Source organism: Aptenodytes forsteri, unplaced genomic scaffold (assembly GCF_000699145.1).
Source record: "Aptenodytes forsteri isolate BGI_AS27 unplaced genomic scaffold, ASM69914v1 Scaffold47, whole genome shotgun sequence".
NCBI classification, from domain to species: Eukaryota; Metazoa; Chordata; class Aves; order Sphenisciformes; family Spheniscidae; genus Aptenodytes; species Aptenodytes forsteri.
This window is the reverse complement of record NW_008794731.1, coordinates 1,612,154-1,634,050: the sequence shown is the minus strand read 5'-3', so window position 1 is coordinate 1,634,050 and position 21,897 is coordinate 1,612,154. Positions and strand designations below refer to the sequence as shown.

General features: G+C 44.3%; 2 protein-coding genes across 2 annotated transcripts in view; both read left to right on the top strand.

Moving 5' to 3' along the window:
• Positions 1-351: 351 nt before the first annotated feature.
• OGFR (opioid growth factor receptor) lies at positions 352-11,242 on the top strand. Its single transcript, XM_009273945.2, is given in 9 exon segments — positions 352-690; positions 3,865-3,909; positions 4,624-4,686; positions 5,004-5,088; positions 5,459-5,537; positions 6,003-6,069; positions 6,407-6,555; positions 7,676-9,023; positions 9,025-11,242. Coding segments are annotated over 9 exon segments (2,202 nt in total). The 3' UTR covers positions 9,052-11,242.
• Positions 11,243-13,284: 2,042 nt separating this feature from the next.
• COL9A3 (collagen type IX alpha 3 chain) overlaps positions 13,285-21,897 on the top strand; it is a 40,604-nt gene continuing 31,991 nt past the window's right edge. Inside the window, exons 1-5 of the mRNA XM_009273910.1 lie at positions 13,285-13,384; positions 14,660-14,728; positions 19,243-19,278; positions 19,902-19,973; positions 20,764-20,817. Of these exons, the coding sequence (XP_009272185.1) occupies positions 13,319-13,384; positions 14,660-14,728; positions 19,243-19,278; positions 19,902-19,973; positions 20,764-20,817 (297 nt within the window). The 5' untranslated portion in view covers positions 13,285-13,318. The remainder of the gene's footprint in view (positions 13,385-14,659; positions 14,729-19,242; positions 19,279-19,901; positions 19,974-20,763; positions 20,818-21,897) is intronic.

Sequence of the window (21,897 nt, the reverse complement as noted above, 5' to 3'; positions counted from 1 at the left end):
CCTGTTTTTCAGTCTTTCCTGGGTCAGTCAAAACGCGGTACAGTCCTTCAGCTTAACTCCTCCCCTTTCGGGGAAAGGGAAACTAATCCTTCACTTGAGTTTCATTTCACCGACTCATCCATATTCTTAGAATATACATAGGCAGATGAAGCTTTCTAATTAATACACTTTTAAAGGAGTTTAATATTAAACTTCAAATCTTTCAATAAGCATTAAGATATTAAAATAACCTCCCTTTTTAAAAAAAAGTAAAATAAATTCTGTGCAACGTAGTATTCCAAACACTCACGACTTCCTACAAAAATACACGCTCTGCACTTCGCAAACAAAACCAAGGCTGAAACACAGCGGATGGGCACGCCCGTGCGCGTCTGCGTCTTCACGGAGTTCACTACGCCCGTGCGCGTCTGCACCTTCACGGAGTTCACTACGCCCGTGCGCGTCTGCACCTTCACGGAGTTCACTACGCCCGTGCGTGTCTGCGTCTTCACGGAGTTCACTACGCCCGTGCACGTCTGCACCTTCACGGAGTTCACTACGCCCGTGCGCGTCTGCGTCTTCACGGAGTTCACTACGCCCGTGCGTGTCTGCGTCTTCACGGAGTTCACTACGCCCGTGCGTGTCTGCGTCTTCACGGAGTTCACTACGCCCGTGCGCGTCTGCACCTTCACGGAGTTCACTGCGGGGAATGTAGTTAGGCCTCAGCTGTGCAGGTAGGTCTGTGAAAGGTCACGGGCATTTTAGGCAGAATAGCTGTAATACTTAAAGGAGGAGGCAGGGATTTCCTTTGAAGTGTTCTGCATTGTTTGAGGGCACGCTGTCAATTTTCTTTTGTACGCGGCTGGAGTTCTGGTTTTGTTCACGAGTTTTAATGCCTCCAGAACATTCAGATGATTCTTTTTGAATGTGTTTGTTCTTCAGATATTTTTTTTTTTTCTTAGAGCAACTGGATTGTGACAACTGTAAAAGCAAGGACCATTTTTTCACTCCAGTGAGTGGACTTCTTGAACTTTGCCTTACCGGCCCCTGGAATATTGTTCTGCATCTTTGAAGAGGAGTTCTTCCGTCAGTGATGAATGTGTAGTCACCTCTGTCTGACAGTGCCTGAAAAATTTTTAAGGGCAGTGAGAATGTACAAAAAGAAACAGTAAATCTTCTGCTATCCGTTTATGCCTTTACAACCTGCCAAAGGCACGAATCGGTTTGCAAAACTAGTTCAGTTCTGTTTATATTACACTAATACTCATTCTTCTCCCCTCAGCCTAGATGGTTTACTTTATGTCTGAAGTTTTTATTCAATACTGAGGTTAGAGGTTTTTATTATTATTTTCACTACGCGCTTTCAAAACCAACTTAAAATTCTACTTTTATCTTTGCATTTCACTTGTGTCTCTGCAAATACCCCATATTTGCGGTTTGAAATTCCTGCAGGGGTGTCTTTTCAGCTCTTTTGCATTTTGGTGCTTTTAGCTTCTAAGAGCGAGCATTGAAAATTTGGGGGTTTGTGCTCATTTTAAAAAGGTTACCTCTGCTGTAATGTGTGGGGGTTCATGTTCCGCTGCTCAGAGCCGTGTTTTAATAACAAGCCCTGTAGTTCTGCCTTCTAACTCTTCATCAACAAAAGGTTTTGATCACTCTTCTGGGATTCTGTCGTCTTTCTCATTCCTGTGTCTTGTTCACAATCCGCTTGGTCTTTCATCCCTTTGGGTTGCAGCTGGTTTCTGGTTTTCAGCCAAATATTGTTCGTGTTACCCTCTCCTGGCTTTGTTCTCTGCTTTCCTCACGCTCTTTGCACCGCGATGCATGTTCTGACTGATGCGTTGCAGGTTTGGAGGGAGAGACCCGCTTAAGATTGCCTATCAGTGTCGTGAGAAATAAGGGGGGTTGATTTATGTGTGCGAGTTTCAGTCTCGCGCTCTAGTTTGTCTTTCTAACCTGGAAAGAAAGGGAAGGTTATGTTTCTGCGTGGCTTAAATAGAAGTTTATAGAGACCCAGGAAAAACACCTGCTTGGAGGGAGGGCTGAGTGTTGCTCTCTTTGCTTCCCCGTCTTGCTCTCTTTAACGCTGCTCCCCAGAATGCCTCTCTCCTGGATCTAGCTTCTCCCTAGACAAGCCCCGCAGCACCTTGCACCATTGCGTTGCATCTGTCTCTCTATCTACGCTTACTCTTCAGCAAACCAGTTCTTTTTCAAAATTGGAGCCAGTCTACTGTTAGCCTGTCCCACCTGGCTGCGTTAAAGGATGTTATTTTAGAGCCTTAACTGTAAAGAATATCTGGAAATTGATTCTTCTGTAACTGGGAAGAAAATTTTCATTAATTCCACGTGTATCAGAATTTCATCCTTGGAGTTCAAAAGTTATAGTCAAAAGCATGGATGAATTTCAAAGTGCTAAACCCCAGTCTCTGCTTACATCTTGAACTGGATAATACTGATCTATTCTGGCTGAACGTACCTCTTAGTCTTGTGTGCGCAGCCACTTATTTTTTTTTTTTCCAAACGTTAGCTGTGCAGCAAAGGTTTTTGTAGTTGCGTGCATTTCTGCAGTCTGGGTAGATTCTGGGGCTGGACACCAGCGCTTGGATTTTCTAATCCCGTATGGGCCGTGCGGCTGTGGGAAGTTCTGCCACCTATTTTGGTCTATGTTGTCATGTATAAAATAGAAATGTGTTGCAATCTAGACAGGCATTATTTTAGGTCATCACAAGTTACTACATTTAAAAAGCAACTTGAGCTTTATTTAATTCCTGTCACCAAAGTATGGGGGAATCATGGTGTGTAAATAGATATTTAAAATGTAATTTTAAAAACTTCTGCATTGTTGACCTCCCACTGTGGATAAAGCTTTGATCTCCCAAATGCTGTGCATGCTTCATAAATTTTAACTATTAACAATCAACAGGGCTGCTGAATGGATAACTTAATTACAATGAGGTGTTAAAAAAATCTAATCCAGTTCCTGCCTTAATAATTAATGAACCAGTGATCCGTGTTCACTAGACAGTGGTTTTGTTTTTTATTTTTCTCTGGGCAAATGAGGTTAGGAAGTATCAAATGAAGTTTAAAAATAACTTGGGAGAGGATTTGCTGCTTCTTTCTTCTAAGTTTCTTAAAATGCTTATTTTGCAAGAGTCTGCACATCTTATCCCTGTTTCACAAAGACCCTGCTCTTGCTGTGAGCTGGCGTTGAAGGCTCTAACTGCACCGTGCATCACGTTGGGTGGGTCCTCTTGTTCATGAGCAGTTTTGTTCATTTTGGTGGTTCTGCCTTGACAGAACACTTTTTTAAGCACTTTCGTGGTTTGGGACAAGATGGTTCAGCACTCAGCAAGATTAAGGACTATACTTTCAGGGGTCATTTCTGTAGCTGGTCACTAGAGGAGAGTGATCGGACCTGTAATCCTGTCTGTGTTGCTTGTGAAGTGTAACAAAATCTCTTATCATTGAAGTAATCCACTGTAAAAAAAAAAAAAAATATATATATAATTCAGTTAAAATGCATTTTAAATTAAGTCATACTTGCAACTTGTATTTCCATGAAGTTCAGAGGAAGAAATGAAGCTGCTGTTTGTGATTTCTGTCTAAATGCTACATTTGGAATTAATCTAGCACATCTGTGTAGCGAGGAGAACCTGATACCTAATTGTCAGGTGGACGTGGCACCTCAGGTTTTTCTCTATAGCAATTTGAATTACGAATAAAATCAAGTGAATTCAGCTGTAACTAGGTAAACCTGTCACTTGGCAACTAATAAGGATCATGTGAGTCACTGCTGTGGGTATTCTCATCTCGTATATATTTTTTTATTTTATTAGTGAAGTTTGGTTTCAGAAATGATTCCAACTAAATGCCTTTTATTTGTAGGAGCCAAGATCAAATTGGTCACCGCTGTCTCAGAGGGGTTTTCAGGTAGGCCTGATGTAACGTTTGGTTACTTGGAGAGATGAGCAATAATGAAGATGATGATTGGAACAGAAGTCCAATAAAATAAGTATCTAATGTGACCATGTGGCTCTATTATTGTCCACTGTCTAGATCAGCATGATGCTAAGTCAGCAAGGCTGCTCTTGAGCATAAAGCAAAGATGAAGAAAACATTATTTCAGTAATGTCTACAGGGAATGAGAATCCTGAATTTAAGGGATATTTCCGCATCTTGAATTCTACAATTTTAAAGTCTGATCTCTGTCTTGACTAGGGTATATAGTGACTCAGAGAGACAGACAGAGAGGGCTTAGTTTGTCTTGTTTTAAAACCTTTGAGTTAAGAAGAAAATGACATGTTACTATTGGGGATTTCCAGCTAGTTCTGACCATTTCTGTAGGAAAACCCAACTGGGATAAAAGGTGAGCATAAAACATGAAGACCTTGATTAATAAGACTAGAAAAAGAAACGTTTTGGTTGAAGGAGATGGTGTGAACTTCCCTTAGTCTAAAGTTGTCTTCAGGAATGCAGAGAAACGACTGCAGTAACAAACTGGCTGGTTTTGGGGGTGCTGGGGGTGCAGGGCACAGGAGAGCGATCGGCAGGGGAACATTCAGTCAGTGGATTTTTTTTTTTTTTCTTCTTTTCCTCCCAGAAGACAACTTTATTCTGGATCTCTGACCTGTCTCTTTTCTCTAGTTCTCAGGCAGGCGCAACTGGAATGCAGCAAAAGACTTGCAGAGATACAGACATCATTACCCGGTATGGACTAAATGATGATGCACATACTCTTGTGGCTCTTGCTCATCGTGTGCTAAGTTTAGGAACACTTTATAAATTTTGAGGGCACCCTTTTGTCTTTACGTTGACAGGCTCAGAACCTTTAAAGGATTTATTTGTGAGGGGGAAGGGATGATGTGTATGTGGGTGCATCAGAAACAAGCTGTTACTTACCAAAACACATTTCAAAGATTTAGCTTGAAATGTTTAGGAAACATGAGGGAAAGCAAGAGAAGTGTTGAAGTGAATACTGCTTTTTAAAAGATTGCTGGTTGTTGATTTCTTGTTCTCATCTCCAGGATTTGATAGAATCAGAAAATGAGGAGGAAGAAGAGATGTGGAACTTGAGCTTTTATAAAAATGAGATTTGTTTTTTGCCCCAGGGTGAGTACCTTGTGTGGTGACTGTTTGATGCAACTCTGCTGCAGCTGGTTGAATTGGTGAAAGAGTAGCTTGATCCATTGTGGGATAATTACTAAGCCAAACAAAACCCACCACCAAAAAACAAAAAAAAACCACACCACACCAAGAATTTCCATTTTAAAATGTCCTTGTTCCTGTTGTATGTTCCTTAATTTTCTGTTTGGTGGTAGAAAACTAAAATTTTGTTCTGGCTTACCAGAATGGTTGACTGGTTAGAGAAGCTAATGCCTGTATGCGAACACCTGGCGCTGGGTGATGAGCCAGCCTGGGTGACTGGCTAACTTTAATTTTTATTTGGTGTCATTTCTTCTTGCCTGACTTTTCTTTTCAGGTTTGTGTATTGAAACTCTGCTTGAATCTTGGTGGGACAACTATGAAGTTCTGGAAGAAAACCATTCTTACATACAGTGGTAAACTGCCTGCATGAATATAGTGCCTCTCTTTAGTTGTGCCTCTTAAGAGTCAGTTGTGTCTGTGTTCCTGAATTCAGCTTCCCAAAAGGCCCAGAATTACTCCTGAGTGAAACCTGTGTCCACTTTATTTTATTGAGTTACATTCTTCTGGAAAGAAGTGCAGCTGTGGCAATAGATCTCAGTCATGCTTGGTCTTACGGCATACTGCAGAATGAAGTGTTAGGGCAATGAGAGAGATCCAGATAAGCAACGTATGTTGTTATCATTGGTGTAGACAATGCTTTTATGGGAGGGATTTATTTGTCATATAGTAAACTACTTCTATGTCCATAAGGATGTGAGGTTTTCAAGAGATGCCTGTGATATCACAATTTTTGGAATCTTTTTTAGTTTTAACAAAATGGGTACCCTGGGTTGGATGTCATCTTTGCTCATCTGGGCTGAAAATTTCTTTCCCTTCAGGCTATTCCCTTTACGTGAACATGGGATGAACTGGCGTGCCAAGCCACTCACGTGTCAAGAAATCCAGGTATTGAAAGCTTTTGTCTTTTTGGGGAGGTTTGTTTTTGTTTGGGGGGTTTTTTTGAGATCTGAAGGATGTTAGGATTTCCCCTAAATGCCTTATATGTGAAGTCTAGTTTGTTTGGTTTGGGTTTTTTTTACATGCTTGCTTGGGGCCCTAGTATGAACGGAGCTCACTCAAGCATTGTTAAGCATTTGTCTGTCTTGTGTCTGCCAGTAGCTACACCAGCAAATGAAATGCTTAGTGATATAATCAAGCCTTGTTTATAATTCAGGTGCCAGTTAAACTGGTGCAGGTAATTAGGGAGTTGCACCTTGTATTCATTGGTCTGTCTTGTTTTCAGGCCTTTAAGAGGTCCGAGGAAGTTATGCAAAGGTTTACACGTGCTTATCAGCTCATGCTGAGATTTTATGGAATCAGTCTGATCAATGAGAAAACTGGAGAACTTAAGAGAGCAGAGAATTGGGCTGAACGATTTCAAAACTTGAACCGGTGAGTCTCTGTTTATACTGCTGGTCATTTACTACAGCCAGGCACTTCTTTGAGAAGGAAAAAAAGTCAAGAAAATCCTCAGCCCTTGAGGAATGGAGGCTTTTGTTGATAAAAAAGTTAGCTAGCTGAAGTATTTTTAACTTGGCTCAGCCTCTGACCGTAGGTCATCACGCTCTGTCACTTATTAAAGTGACAAGTATAACAAGTAAACCAGCTGAGATTGGTTTCCTTTTGTATCCGGTGCAGCTGTTAACAGCAGGCATTCGTGTCGGTCTCCTGAAGTACGAAATACAGACTTGGAGATGTTAATATTGCTCTAGCAGAGCTTGTGTTTAAAACCATGTCTGAAGCAGGAATCACTGAAACTTTTTCGCAGGTAGACAAATTGCCTTTGTAGTATTCTGTTAAACTGCAACACAGGAGTGTTTCCGTGTGCTCCCCTGATTGTTTATAAAGCTGCCTTACCGTGTGCGAAGTGCTTTGAATCCTCGGTTGAAAAGTGCGCTGCAAATTGGTGGTAATGTTTTTGTATTATTGCAGGTCTTATCATAGAGATAGTAATGACCCTTCGTATTCTAGTACCGCTAATGATATTAACAAGGGCTCCGAAAGGACTGGGCATACTCCCAAAAGAAAAATCAACTTGAAAATCGTCAAGTATAATTAAAAAAAAAAAAATTAAAAAAAAAGCTGTGTCTAGCTTAAGTCCCTAAGTCATGAATTTCTGGCAGCACCCTTACATGCCTGTATTATTATACTTTTCTACAGGCTTACCCTGCAGGGTCGCTCTCAGGGACAGGATACTGGCCTGCATGGACTTGTGTGTCTGACCCAATATGGTGGCTGTTATCTACCGGTGGGTGATGCAGAAAGCCAGAACCTTTCCAAGCAGTTGAGATGACTGATTAATCCAAGTGGTCCAAGAAGGGCTAGGAAGGTGCTGCTAAAGGCAGATGGCAGCGGTAGGTTCTTGAAAAGTAAGCCCGCCTGCATTGTCACATAGTCTTTAATAGACCACGGTCAATAATGCGCAAAACATTTTGCAGGTACCGTGGGGGTTCGTTGTAACTCCAAGCTTGTAAGACGCACTTAACAACTTTGCTTATCTGTGTTTTTTCAGGTTTAGCCACAACAATTTGCGGATTACGCGCATCCTGAAGTGCCTGGGGGAGATGGGATATGAACACTATCAAGTGCACTTGGTAAAGTTTTTCCTAACAGAAACTCTTGTTAAGGAGACGTTACCAAATGTCAAGAGAAGTGCCTTGGATTACTTCCTGTTCACCATCAGGAGCAAAGAGGAGAGAAGAGAACTAGTCCACTATGCTTGGCAACACTTCAGACCTCGAGGCAGCTTTGTATGGGGACCGCGCGACAAGCTCTTGAGGTACAGACCGTGCTCTACCAAGTCACAGCTGCACCAAAAGACTGAAGATGAACAGGAAACTCCTGGTAAAAAGTGTGATGATTCTGTGGAAGAAGATGAGAACCAGTCTCTAGAGATAGAACAGAAAGCTGGAGATGCTGCAGACTTGCAGCCTAAAGTGAGTGATGAAGATGTAAAAGAGAAGTTAAGTGAATGCATTTCGAAGGGAGGGGATGGTGAAGAGGAGAAAGACGCTTCATTTACCCAGCAGGAGGAGAAGGATTTAAACAGTGAGACTGAAGAAGTGCAGGGTGCGGCAGAGAATGATTGCACAAAGGAGAGCAAGAAGAGAAAACTGGATGCAAACATGGCAGACGCTAAAAAGAGTGGACCGTTGAAAAGCCCTACTGATATTGAAAATATTTCCCGTAATCTGGGAGAATGTGCGATTGATGCAGAAATCCCCTCCTCAGCTCCGCTCTTAGAAGCAGAAGAGGACCAGGAAACACTGAAAGAAAACAATGCAAGCACCAAAGACTCAACAGTGCCAGAGACCACTGATGCAGCTGTAAAACGGAGGAAAGTTGATAAAAGAACATCAAGAAGCAAAACATGCAACCTGGCCATAAACCTGAACATGGGGCTCTCTGCCTCTAGTGCCAAGTTAAATCCATCTGTTGCAAACACTGAGGCTGAAAAAGAAAATGTCAGTGAGAAAAGTGCAACTTTGGAAACGACAAGTGAGAAGGGTGGTGGTGATGCAAATGGCGGGGCTGTGAGACCCCCGGTTGGTTCCACGCTCCCCAAGACTGGCTGGACTTCTCCAATAAGTGATGGCTTGGAGTTGAGTGGAGATCAAGTGACAGCAAGGAGCGATCAGCACCACTGCACCAGCACACTCCTGGGAGGCAAAAGTGAGGTAGATGGGGTAGAACAGCATAAAAAGGCAGAAAATGCAAGTGAAGAAGGGCAAGCAGAAGTCACAGGCAAGAAACAAGTTCCAGAGAGCCTTGAGCAGAGCATGGCATCCACTTGTCCTGAAGAAGACAGTGCTGAGGTTGCAACGCAAGAACCTGAAAGCTCTGAGCGTGCAGCAGAACCTTGATGAAGAGCACGTAGCAGCAGAGTGAGACCAGCACGGCAAGCATTCGAGCACGCGGAGATGACGCTGCCCTAACTGCTAGGAGCCAGCTTTAGTGATTTGGATAGCAGAAGTACACGGAAGAATAAACTTCCTTTGGACTGATCCAGGGTAGCCCCTGTCTGACTTTCACCCTTCCAGACTTTTTTAATAATCTGTAGTAACTTCACTGAGATCCAGCCCTTGGTTATCCTAAAGAGGAAAACTCTAATTTAGTCATCTTCATGGACAGGCTGTGTCCTGTTCCTGTTTTTTATCTGATGTTCAGGATTATCTTGGAGTAACAGGGGGTTTTGCACTTTGCTTTGGTTCTGGTATGTCCCTTCTTAAAGAGAAGAGGAAAACTAACCTGTTTCCTTGTTTGAACTAGTCAAGTATTTATTAAATACATGATTTTTAATGTAAGACAGCATGACCCAATTTGCCAGGCCTTTCTATTACCATGTAACTTCTATTTGTTGTTTTGAAAGGCTGTACCTTCCCAGGAGATTTATTCCTGACAAAGATGCTGTGTGTCTGGTTTCTAGGGCATAAATCATTATTTTTGTGGCATTTGCCTGGAAGAGATGAGTATATGCATTTCAAATCATGTAAGAGTGTAGTTCCCTCTCCTCCTATAAAGAAAGTAGGTTTGACTTGAGGCTGGGATAAAATGCATAGTCAAAACGTATCTCTGACCAATATTAACCTTTGTGTACGGATACTGTTCTCTAGGGTGCAAAGTGCTGATTAGTTTGCTCCATTTATGCCCCGCAGAAGTTGCTTTGGAGTGCTTGTTAGAATTGAGAATATGAATTGTCTACTGGTTTCTAAGAGAAAAACGATCAGACTTTGCGTAAAGCTGTCTAGAGCTCTTCTTCCCCAGGTTTTTCCACCACTTCCAGACCCTCGATAGTCTTCCACAGATACTTATGTCCGCTACTGGTTCAAAGGCCTTCCTTCCTCAATTGCCAAAATAGAACAAATGTTTGTCATTGCATCTTTTCAGACTCTGCCGTTAATTTGCAGTTGCCCATGGGGCTGTCTTTTCTGCAGGCCCACTGCATGAAGTTAGATGTGTCAAATTTAACCCACTTCCTAGTTAGGGCAGGATTGTTTTACCATTAACGATCAGCATGTCAGACAGCGAGGGCATGTTGGAGTACAACATGTCTGGAAACCGCTGGGCTTTGTAGGGCAGTTAATTGAAACTTTAATTGGAGGGGGTACGCTTGTCTGGTTCATTTATTTACAGCCCTCGAGAATTTACTTTCAGACCTTGCCAGCTCTTTGCCTGCCTTAATGTTGCTGACCTCCCTGTTAGCTATTTTTGCCTGAGTTACACAGTATTCAAGCAAGTCTGAAGGAGCATTAAACAATTTAGCACTTTCGCTCCTAGAGATTTACAACAGAGGACCTGTTTCATGAAGCGGAGGAAACGGTTTCCAACAGCCAGAAGGTCTGGACTTGCTGTTTGCTCAGATTGTTTGTTTTAGTTTTGGGGTTTTTAGGTGCTGTTTGTTTTGTGTGGGAAATGACTAGAGGCTTGCCCGCCTTGCCAGAGAGCAGATGCAGTAGCCTGTGCAATGTTAATGTTTTTCCTCTCTCTGCTACAGTTCTTAAGAAGCTTCATCTTTCAAGGAATTTGATCAGTGACTTGCCTTCCCAGATCGGGGGTCCTGATCCAGCATGCCACATACACGCGTGTGGGAATAAAAGTCTGCAAGCTTAACATCTAATGTTCATGGTCACACATGTGCTGGAAAAAGGCTCTAATGTTTTTAAAATACTTCTTTTTTTTTTTTTCTTTCTTATGAACAGAGTTAAATAGCCAATAAGAATACACTTAACTACAGATATAAATACTTGACCATGTTGAGTGAAAATTCTTTCATAAAAGATTCGTAAGACATTGTTCATCATGGCTTTTGTACAGATTTATAGTAATTTTCTTATTTAATGAGCTCAGTTGGGGCATAGATCATATATTGTTATGGTGATGTGTGGTTTGTTTTTGTGTTTAATGGGATTTCACTGTGAGCCCTAGACTGGAGTGCTCAAACCAAACCGTTCCCTGTCATCAGGTTTAGAGTTTTGGCTATAGGTGTTTGCAGTGAGTTCACAGGATGTTTTCCAGCACTCAGAGCTGTATCACAGTGTCTGTTAAATTAATGTCGCCTATTAAAGCATGACTTTAATGCATACCAGTTTCCACTTACGTTTTTTTCATCTTTGAGGGCAGGACGTGACCATGTGTCTGCCCCCACACACACACACACCCTGTAGCCAGCTGCTGTTGCTTGGGCACCCCCAACGAGTGGGTGCATGGGGCTGTCCGGCGTCCCCACGCAGAGGTCTGGTGGGCTCACCCTGAGATAAACCTGCTGCTTGTTCCATGTGGAGATGATGCTCAGTCCTCCTCCACCGCTGTAAAACGTGGCCAGTGAAAGTTTGGGGGGGAAAAGACACCCCCCCACACACGCTTCTTGTTTAATGGTGTGCTTTGAAATGTTTCAGTGTGCCCTGTCTTGGGAGGATGGCAGCACAGAGCCAGGTGTGTGTTGTGATGCCCTGTAGAGCAAACAAGGACTTTGCTTTTGAGCAGCTCCTGGGGCTAGCAGGCAGGAGGGCAGCTGCCCAGCCTGCATATGGGGGCTTTAGTCGAGTGGGCTTTTTCCTCCAAGACACGAGCACAGGGGTGTCTGTGGTAATGACCTCTGTAAGTCGCTGCGTCCCTTCAGCTGTGCTCCCTCTGCCTGGGGACGTGGGAGGAGAGGAGGACCGGTCCTCCTCTTGTTCTGTGTGGTGGGCTTGAAGGTGAATACTCCCAGGGCTCTTCCCTTGCTGGTCATAAGCAGGCTCCCCTTGGAGCAGCCCTCCCATCCTTGGCTTGCTATGAGCAACGTGTGGCCGAGGAATTTGGATCTGCTTTGCCTTCTCTCTCGCCATCAGCTGGCCTCAGTGCGAAGGAGGAGGTACAAGCTCTGTGCGAAGCAGTTCGTGCGACTGCGCTGCTCTCCCTCTCTGGGGTTTGTGGTGTCTAATAAAGCATTCAATTTACTTTGAAGCCATCCAAAGACATACAGACACGCGCTCCCTTTCTGTCCCCAGGTGCCTGTTCCACAAAATCTTGTAGGAACTTATAAATCTTTGAGTCCTTTATCCCTCTGTCAAGGTTGGTGGAATATTGGCTGCTGGGGAGCGGGACAGGCACGCACTGTGCTCATATAAACCTCCTGGCGTAAGGATGCCAAACTGAAACCTGGTATTTCATTTTTTTTAAGCTTTGCTTTTCCACTTCTGCTCTCCTCTTGCTAACCAAATGAGCTGTGTCATTTCAGTCCTGATGAATCTTGCCACTGTTCCTCTCCACTTCCAAGCCCTGCTTTGGATGAAATTGTCTTTAATCGATAAAGGGAAGCATGAAGCTATTTGCAGAAGATGCATCTTCATGAATATATTACCATTGGGATCACCTAGCTGGGAACTGTCATCCTGTTCCTTCCTTGCAAATATTTCAAAGGCAATTCTTCCTTTTTTTTTTTTTTGTGGCTGTGAGAACATTTCTCCTTTTTTCTTCCTCCTTGTATCTGTCTGCGATCATCTGTTCTCTGGTCAGGATTCATCACTTTCTCAAGAAATCAGTTGGCATTCTTTAGATCTCCTTGGAGAAAAAAAAAAAAACAGATGTGAACACACCTCCAGAGCTAATAAACCGTCTCACAAAGCAGTAAGTGCATTTCTCTGTAGTGCATCTTGCACTCGCTACAGGTATATTGATTTATCTAGTGAAGATAGGTAGCCTCAGGCACTGAATAACTCTCACTCTGTGTTGCTTTTTATCTGTCCAGCACTGAGGTGGTGATGGACTTTGAGAAATGGCCCGGGTGAGATCTAAGGAACATCTTTGTATCTCCAGCCGGAGCAGCCGAATTTTGCTCCTGCGGCGTGTCTGCAAGTCCGGCCCTTCCTTAGGCTCCCTCCCTGTTTGCTCAAGGCTGGGGCTGCCCAGCGGGGCATGAATGAGAGCTTCTCTTCCTGACCGACTGCTGCTCCCCCTCCTTCTCCCACCTCCTTCCGAAAACCTCCTCTCTCCTCCCAGCTCAGCCCCTCTCGCCTGTGCTCCCGAGCTCTGCCCCTCCAGCTGGAGCCGCAGGTTTATCTGGAGGCGAGGAGTCTGTAAGCTGAGACCCAGGAGGAGGAGGGATCTGCTGGACCCTGGAGGAGAAACCGTTTAGCTGCCCAGGAGGAGCGAAGAGAGGCAGAGCCTGGGCACCATGGCTGGATCCTCCGCTCTTGGGCTTCTCTTCCTATGTCAGCTATTAGCCACAACATCAGCTCAGGTAAAAAGCCTCATTTATGTCTTACGCTCAAGAAAAAACTCCGTAAGGGAAAAAGATAGTGGTCTGTGTATGTTATACCTGCAGGATGAAATGTGGCAGTAGGCAGGTTATTAGAGTCTAAAGTTCGTTAAATGTGTGTTGCTTGTGCTGTTATACAGAGAGTGCCTAGCAAGCACGTCTGGTTTTGTACCTGCGTAGGTAGGCTTTTAGGTCGTATCCCCATGTGTAGAAACCGCTGCTTTATACTTTCCATAGAAGTATTGTCTTCCCATTCAGGACTGCAGTTAGGAGAGGGAAAGCCTTGGGAAAGGGGAGGCCTGTTGATGTAAGAGAAACAGTTTTCTTTTACAATGAAGTAATACGTTGCCAGCGAGACTGATGATCTGATCCGGGTCTTCATCTGAATCGGAGTTTCTTATTCCTTCCCTCAATCAATTTTCAAATTTTACACTTATAAAATAGCATATTTAACCCTTGTTCACTTCAGACGTGAAGCTATATTAAACTCCCCTGTGTGGTGTTAATATTATTGCCTGGGGAAGTAACTCCTCAGTGAGGTTTTTCATTGTGTTAGTGAGGAATTTCTGCAGTCTGGCTTGGGAATTCAGAGCTACCCTCATCTGCTGTGAGCAGAGCTGCTTCTACAATGAAACCTTTGTTTGCTGAAGCTACAGCAAGTTGCTCTCTGGAGGCCTCTCCATACAGAAGTCATTTATTGGACCTTTCTTTCCTTCCCCCCACCTCAGACCTCCTCCCAAATCCCAGATTTTCAAACGGCATCCTGCTCCAAGAGGAGACTTTCTCTTTCTCTCCTTCTGTCTTCAACGGTGTCCGCCTGGCTCTTCCATCACCCCATCAGACTGGGACTATAAATTAGTTTTTAATGCCAAGCCCTTGGCACCTATTTTCCATGGGCTTTGCGTTTCCTCCTCTGCCCAAAATGAAACGTGCCTGCAGGCAGTGAGAACCATTTCCTATACAACTAAACCCCTTTGCTGCCCAGCGGCCAGCTCTGATTCCCAGCGTAAGCCACCAGTTAAAAGAGCTGGGAGCCCTGAGGGTGCGCTCAGTCAAAAGGGTTTTCCAAAGAGCCTTGCACCGGTCCTGAGCTCCTCTGAGTCCACCCAGGATGGTGGGGGGGCCCTGAGGGATGGAGGGTTGGTGCAGATTTAGGGTTAAGCTGTAGGGCTTGGCCATTGCTTTCTGATTTAGCCCATATGTTTCTTCTGACGCAAAAATAAACTCTTCTCTCTCTCTTTCTCCCAATCCTTTCAGAGAGTAGGACCACAAGGCCCTCCTGGACCACAAGGACCCCCTGGACCATCTGGCAAGGACGGCATAGATGTGAGTGACGTACGGCAGAGGGCAGGCTCGGCCGAGGGAGGGCGAGGGGTGGAGCAGAGGCAGAGCCAACTGAGCAGAGAAGCTGCTCTTGTTCTCCAGAGCCCTAGCCCTTGGGCCATCCTTCAGAGACGGATGGACCTGGAGAACCAGCCTACTCACAAGAGACCTCCTTCTGCAAGAGTCAGAACAGCGAGTGGAGGTGCTGAGTGGCCTCAGGTTCTTTGCAGGATCAATCCCCTGTCTCAAGAGAGAGTTCAGGACAGAGCTAGGGATTCGTGACCCTGCTTGCAAAGCAGAATATTTCTCTTTCGGTGTCTAGGGAGGAGGGGGAACGTAATATGGTTGAGTGCATGGGTACAATGTGCGTCTGAGTCATTGCATGTTCTGTAGCTCAGAGAGAGGTTTACGTGACACTTCAGAGCATCCACGTTTCTAGAGAGGCCCCAAGAAACTCAAGTATGCAGCACTGGACACTGCTTTTACTTAATTTGTTTTATTTCAACGTTGTTAATATGGCTATCCCTAACTTACATTCGTATGCGAGAGGTCAGAATCTGGCTTGTGTGTTTCCAGACATGAGTTGCATTTAGTGGCACAAAAGGCAAATGAAATGGGCACCCTTTATTTCAGCAGGCAGTTCTTTATACGTACACCTCCTGTAGAGGTAGAAGACTACGTACCACAGGACCTACTGGAGGAAAAAAACTTGTCCTATTACTTTTAATTGATGGTTCCATAGAAATGAAAAATTTTGCTTCTATGCATCTGTTAGATAAGGGCTGAATTGTGTCCTTTAGTTGGCAGTGGATAAAAAGAGCAACAGATGGACCTTCAACTGGACCACATCACACGTGAAAGGCCGGATTCCCGCTTCGCTATTCAGTTTGAGTAGCGCTTGTCTCTCTAAGCTGCTTATGGAATAGGGCAGGGTTTTTTAAAGCTAGTCTGAAGTAAGTTTATTGGAATTCGGCCTTTAAGCAACCTTGAAAAAATCTATTCATTCCATGCAGGTCATTTTCTTTTGGATAAGAAGGTAAAAAAAGATATATGTGTTCCCTGGTATATGGTGAACAAGGAGCTTTTTTGTCTGCGGTGGTGAGCTTTCCTAGTGGCTCTGTGAGCAAGGCTGGTCTGAAGAGAGAACCTCATTGATTTGCAGCTAGTCCCTCTAAAGTGTCCTTTCGACTAACGGAGACCGTTTTACTGAAAATCTCCCTGGTTTTGTAGCATGAAAAGTTCAGAGCTGGTACATTGACAGTTTCTCTCCACCCTGGAAGAGGGCAAAGGACACACGTTCACGTTTGCAGCAGTGAGCCTGTGGAGTCACTGCAGCAGGACATCCGTGCGGCCAGGAAAGGGTGGCTGCGGTTCTGTACAGAGTGAAAAAGAAGAATTTGGGAGGGATGAAGCCCTTCAGACTTCAAGTCATAACCAACTTCTGCGTATAGGCAATCAGAAAGAAACAAATCCCTGTAATTGTGTCGTTCAGTTCTTGCTTTCTACAGGATATTTTACACCTTAATTCTGGAACAGCACCAGCATCACTTCTGATTGCTCTTGGAAACAGGAGCCTGGGGAGATGCTGGTCACGTGAAGCTGCGCCCTTTTATCCTCTGCTAAAAGCTTCGGAAGGCTCCCTGTGGGACAGGACCAAATAACAATGTCTAATTAATACGAAGAACTTAGTCCTAATAAATCAAACGGCTGAGTAAAGTATTTAAGGTGCTAAGTCTTGCAGTCCCAGCTTGAGTCTGGAGTTTTGGTGACGCAGGAATAGTCTCTCATTTGAACAGACTTGATCTACGTCCCTCCTATGGATATAGGTTGTCAGGTGTCCTGTTCATGTGAGGTTGTCCAGCTGTTCAGGGACAGGCTCCGGGATGGTTTCTGCTCTTCAACAGGACATTTAGACTAAATTCAACATTTAGTCCTGTTGAGTTGCATACGAGAAGAGATGCACAGCTGTGGCTAGTGTTGAGCACAGTCATGAAGCCTCCCAGTTCAAGAGCTACCACTTTTCTGGCAGTACCCTCCAAAAAATTATGGCATGTAAAATCCAGCACTGCTCTGCATTTTCGTAGTGCTGCATGGAGAGGATTGCGTGGGGCCCAAGTGGTAGTGTCAATTCTACCACCGCAAAGAACGAAACCATTATTTTATTTCTTTTCTTTAGTGATTATACTTCCTTTAAAGCACAATCGGAACTTTCCTGGACCGTATCTATGTGAGTTTCCTGAACTCTGTAAGCCGCTCCAGCTGGGTCGTCTTCACAGATGGCTTTGGATCAATGCTGTGTGGGAAGAGCCGCTGAATGGTCTTTGAGCTGGATGAGCGCTGCCGAGGTGTTCAGCAGTCCCTTACTGTCGGCCGTGAGCAGTGAGCGATGCATAACATACAGCTGAATTATTCAGGATATCTCCGAACAAACCTTGGATGAACCCCATAAGCACAATTTCTAGAAGCTCCTGCTTTCGTTCCTGCTTTTCAGTGGGAGCTGCAACATTAAGTCCCTCTGAAATATTTTATAATTATAGCCTTTAACATACTTCACATTTCATACTCAGTAACAATCAAAATCTCTCCCTCCCAAGAATAGAAACAGCATGTTATGATCGAAAGCATAAGCGACAAGTTCCTGTGAATGATTTCTGGGGATGTAATTCCCCAAATTGCTAATAAGCAATTGTCACTTTTCAAAAAATCAAGCTGCTTTTTTTTTTTTCCTTCCACTTTTTGTCTCCTGGCTTGACTTGCTAAGAAAGAGCAAACTTCCTTCCCTCTCATGTAGCACCAGGAGAGCATTTCCTTTTGCTGACGGCCTTTGACTAATTCCCAGCGATCTGGCATTAGGGGTATATGCACTGATTAGGCTTTTGATTCAGCTGACTGAAGTTCTGGTGCTCCTGCAGAGTCCCACAGGGGTCCACGACGGCAGGATCAAGGTTTAAGATGGTCCCAAACAGCCTTTGCTGATGCTGTGACCTTGCTGTATGGATTGCCATCACACAGGCAAGAAAAAAATGCAAGGGGCTAGCAATCTCAAGTGATGGAGGAGGGAGTAAACCACCTCTACTGCCATTTCTAGCTGCCTTTTCAAACCATTCATTGCAAAAGAACTGCTCCTTTCATTTCCTTGGCAGGGGACCTTCCCCACCTATGATAACGATAACTATTTATGGAAGATCTGTGGGCAAAGGACACCAAAGGAGTTGCTTCAGCAAGACAGAGCATAAAGATCCCTCTGTTCAATGACTCTCTCGTCTGTGCGTTGATCGGTCACCAATGCAGTACATAAATCCTCGCCTGAGCGAATCAAGGCAGCCAGTCTTGAGAGATTTGCCCACAGACTTCGCAGTTGCCGACACAGTAAATATAGAAACATGCTATAAATTCCACAACTTTGCTTACTGCCTTCTAACTCCTAATTATCAGGCCCGCTGTGGGAATGGTGTTATTTCTAGCCTTGCTCTGTTAATAACCACCCTTTTTCCATATAGATTTTCTTCTTCCAGGGTATCAACATACCCCTTCCCCTCTGCTTGCCCACAATACCTGAGCCTCTCGCAATATTTAGTGCACTTATCCTAAAGCCAGGAGGGGAGGGTACCATCCAGACATCTGGAACTGGGACACAAAGTGATTTTCTGCGGGATGAGATGGGAAACGAAGCTCCAGTCAAGCTCCTGCTATTCACAAATGATTGCCTCTTTCGGTGGCTAACAATAAAACACAAATATCTTGTTGTCTGGGGTCCACACAAGCTCCTGAATGATGTTACAGCTGGCTGAGCCAGAAGGATTGATTCAAAGACTTCTTAAATATTGTCTCCCAAACACCTTTAATGCTGTTCTTCAAAGTTGCTTTCCATTAGGATAGGAAAAAATGAGCACTTTTGAAATATTTTATAAAAATTGGGTTTAATCTGGATTGTGCAATTGGATTAGGTGGAAATCAGTTGGGGGCTTTGTTCATTTCCTCTTCCTGTCAAAGTTTAGTCATATGAAGAAAATCATTGTAGGCAGTTTGTTCATTCTTCACTTTCTGATAGTCCCCAACTCCCGGTAGTACCACAGTTGCACACTGTGTCCTGGATACCTGGAGCTTGTCATTGTATCCCTCTGCTTCATCAGGAAGATGTTTGAAAGCCTCAATAGCCATCCAGCTTCCTCTCTGCCCCACTTGCAGACAAGCCCAAGCGCAAATAATTTCTAAGTAGACCTGGAAAAAGGTGGAGGTGCTGGGCACCGTTCAGAAGCGCTGGTTCTCTCTGGGAGGCTGAGGATGTGGGTTTCACCAAATCTGCTATCGTAGATGTGGAAAAGGCTATCCAAGCTCATCCTGCTTTCGTGGTCAGCAGGATCTAGAGCATCAGCTTCATAAGACTGAGCGTGGTAAATCTTGGAGCGGGCATGAAGGGAGACTTGAGCGCTATGACAGTTGGGAGCGCCGTTGTTGCAAAAAGTCAACGGAAAGAGGTACAGCACTAACACCGATGTCTTTTCTCTTTCATTTAGGGAGAGCCGGGCCCTCCTGGTTTGCCAGGCCCACCAGTAAGTATTTTCTGGTTGACATTGACTTGCTCATCCTTTTGAGAGGGACACAATGCAAGAGCTAAGACTCACTGGCTCATTTTCCTCTTGATCTACAGCAGAATTTCCATAAAGGGTACACAGGAGCGGAGATGCTCAGCACTGGTCCTGGGGACAAACGCATTCTTCTGCTTCGTTGCTAGCGGAGGATATGCATGAAATAAAGCTCACCCATCGCCGGTATAACAAAACTGGCAGCAAGCCACATATGCGTGGTTATTTTTGGCATTGGTCTGAGTCTGCTTCAGCTCCTCAGTCTGCCGAGGGGTGCTCAGAATTGTACCAGGTGGCACAGCTCTTTGCTTTGGGCCATTTACCCCATCCCTTTCTACCCCTTTCTACCCCTCTACTAGGAACAGCTTATGAGTAACTGTATGTGGAACTGAGCCAAAGCACTGAAATGAATTTAGGATTTGGATATGGATTCATGGCAAGTTTTGTCCCTCTCTGCAGGAGTTCTTCCATGTTGCATGGTGTAAGATTAACACATCAACAAATGAACTTCCATCTTGTAGCCCATATCAACACACGCCATGTTTCTCTTGTTATTATGTTAAAAATAATTGCCTGTTTATCTGATTTAGGGGCCAAAAGGTGCACCAGGGAAGCCTGGAGCAGCTGGTGAAGCTGGATTGCCTGGCCTTCCCGGAGTGGATGTGAGTATTTTGTCATCTTCTCTTAGATCTTTTAAGTATTTCACATAGGCATGGGTGTTTTCCCCAAAGCGTCTCATCAACTTTCTCTGTGTCTACTGGAGAAGCAAAGTGGGTCCTGGATCTACATATGTCTTGCATACCAGGAGAAATTTTAAGAGTTGAAAGCATTTCTTGGTTGAATTAAGGTGTATGAGAACAATTTTGAGATGCATAACTGATAGGACGGCACTCTTACAATGAAGCATTGCAGTTCTTCAGAGGTGCACTGGGCAAGTCTGCAGAAACACAGGCATCAGTTGATGTTTCTGGAGCAAACCCATCGAGCCTCAATTCAGAAATCCAGTCGCACTTATTAGCTGAGACTTGCTGGTCACTGGCCTGGGATTTGCCCTACAGCTCTGGACAGGTGACTGCACACAGTCAAGTTTTCCCAGCTTACCGACTTACTGCCGTGGTACCTGACTGTGGGTAAGGTTTTAGCCAGCACATTTTCTTCTGCATCAGGCGAGAGGAAGCATTCAGTAAGCTTCCACAGCTAAGCTGCAATGCAGTAAACACCAGTAACAAGACTACGTGGTGGTGTTCATCCACTTACAGTGCACAGGGAACAGCACTGATAATTTGCTTCTGTTCCTTTCCTTTGTGATTAATTACAGAGAGAAATAAAATGGTTAGGCTTTCCTGAGACCTTGGCACCCAGATGATTTGTGTTGGTGACAGGGACTTCCTATAGCTCTTGTTACTGTATTTCTCTGTTTTCACACTTATCTTTCTTTTTTTTTTTTTACAGGGTTTAACAGGAACCGATGGCCCACCTGGCCCAAATGGGCCTCCAGGAGACCGTGTGAGTACCACATTAGATCCTAAGTCCCTTTAAATGAACATTGTCACTGATTGTATTGATGGTTTCTCACTCCTTTGTAAACTGGTGACATTCGAGTGTTGATTACGATGGCTTATTTATCCGTAAACCCTTGCAGAATGCTTGGACCCTTGAAATGAAGCCCCGGATGGCTTTTCATTAGGCAGGGCATGAGATCCATCTTCCTTTCACATGGCGCTGAATGGGCTTGGATAGCCCACCACAGTGGTGGGAGTGCCAGTGCAGAACAGCCCTGGTGATATTTCGAGTATCTAAAAAGTTCCTTGAAGCAGTCGATAAACTTCGTAATTAAGTCTATCAAAGTGAAGCTATTTTGGCCTTTATTTTCAGTCTGAGTATGCAGCTCTGTTACGTTTATAATTACTGCTACTGTGTATTAACTGTTTAAACTTTTGCCTTTTGTTAATTCTGGGGCTGTCCATATGGTTGACATTATTAGTTGCTTTGGCATAGACTTCCCTAGCCAGCGTAGCAAGAAATAAGAGGGTTTTTTCCTTGCTTCCTGCATATTACAGCTCTGCTAAGGGGCACCACAGGGACAGGGAAATTACTGCCTGAGATGTTACAGATGTCCTTCAGATCATCTACAATGGGGCTGGAAAGGCACTTAGGTCTCCTTATGACATTAAGGACTAAACATGAATGAGCCATTCAGCACAGATTTTTATCCAGCATGGCTATTTTCCTGTCTCCCAGGGAAGATAAGACTTGTATCCACAGCTGGTTTATTGGTCTCCTGAACTCGGGGCTACAGTAATGGGCTGAACACACGTCACAGCGTGCAGAGGTTAAAAAAGGTTCAATACATCTCCATAATCCATTTGTTGCCCTGAGGAGTTACCCAAAGCTCAAAACTCTGAGTCGTCTCATTTAGTTAAAGGGATGAGTGATAGAACCGTGTATCTTTGATACGCTCTGCTTCCTTTCCCATGTGCAAGGCAACGTTTGCTTGGCCACTGGGAAAGTTGAGTGGCAGGACCGAAGCATCTTGGTCACAGCCCCGAGCCTCCGTCCATTGGCACTGCACTAAAAACCATCTCC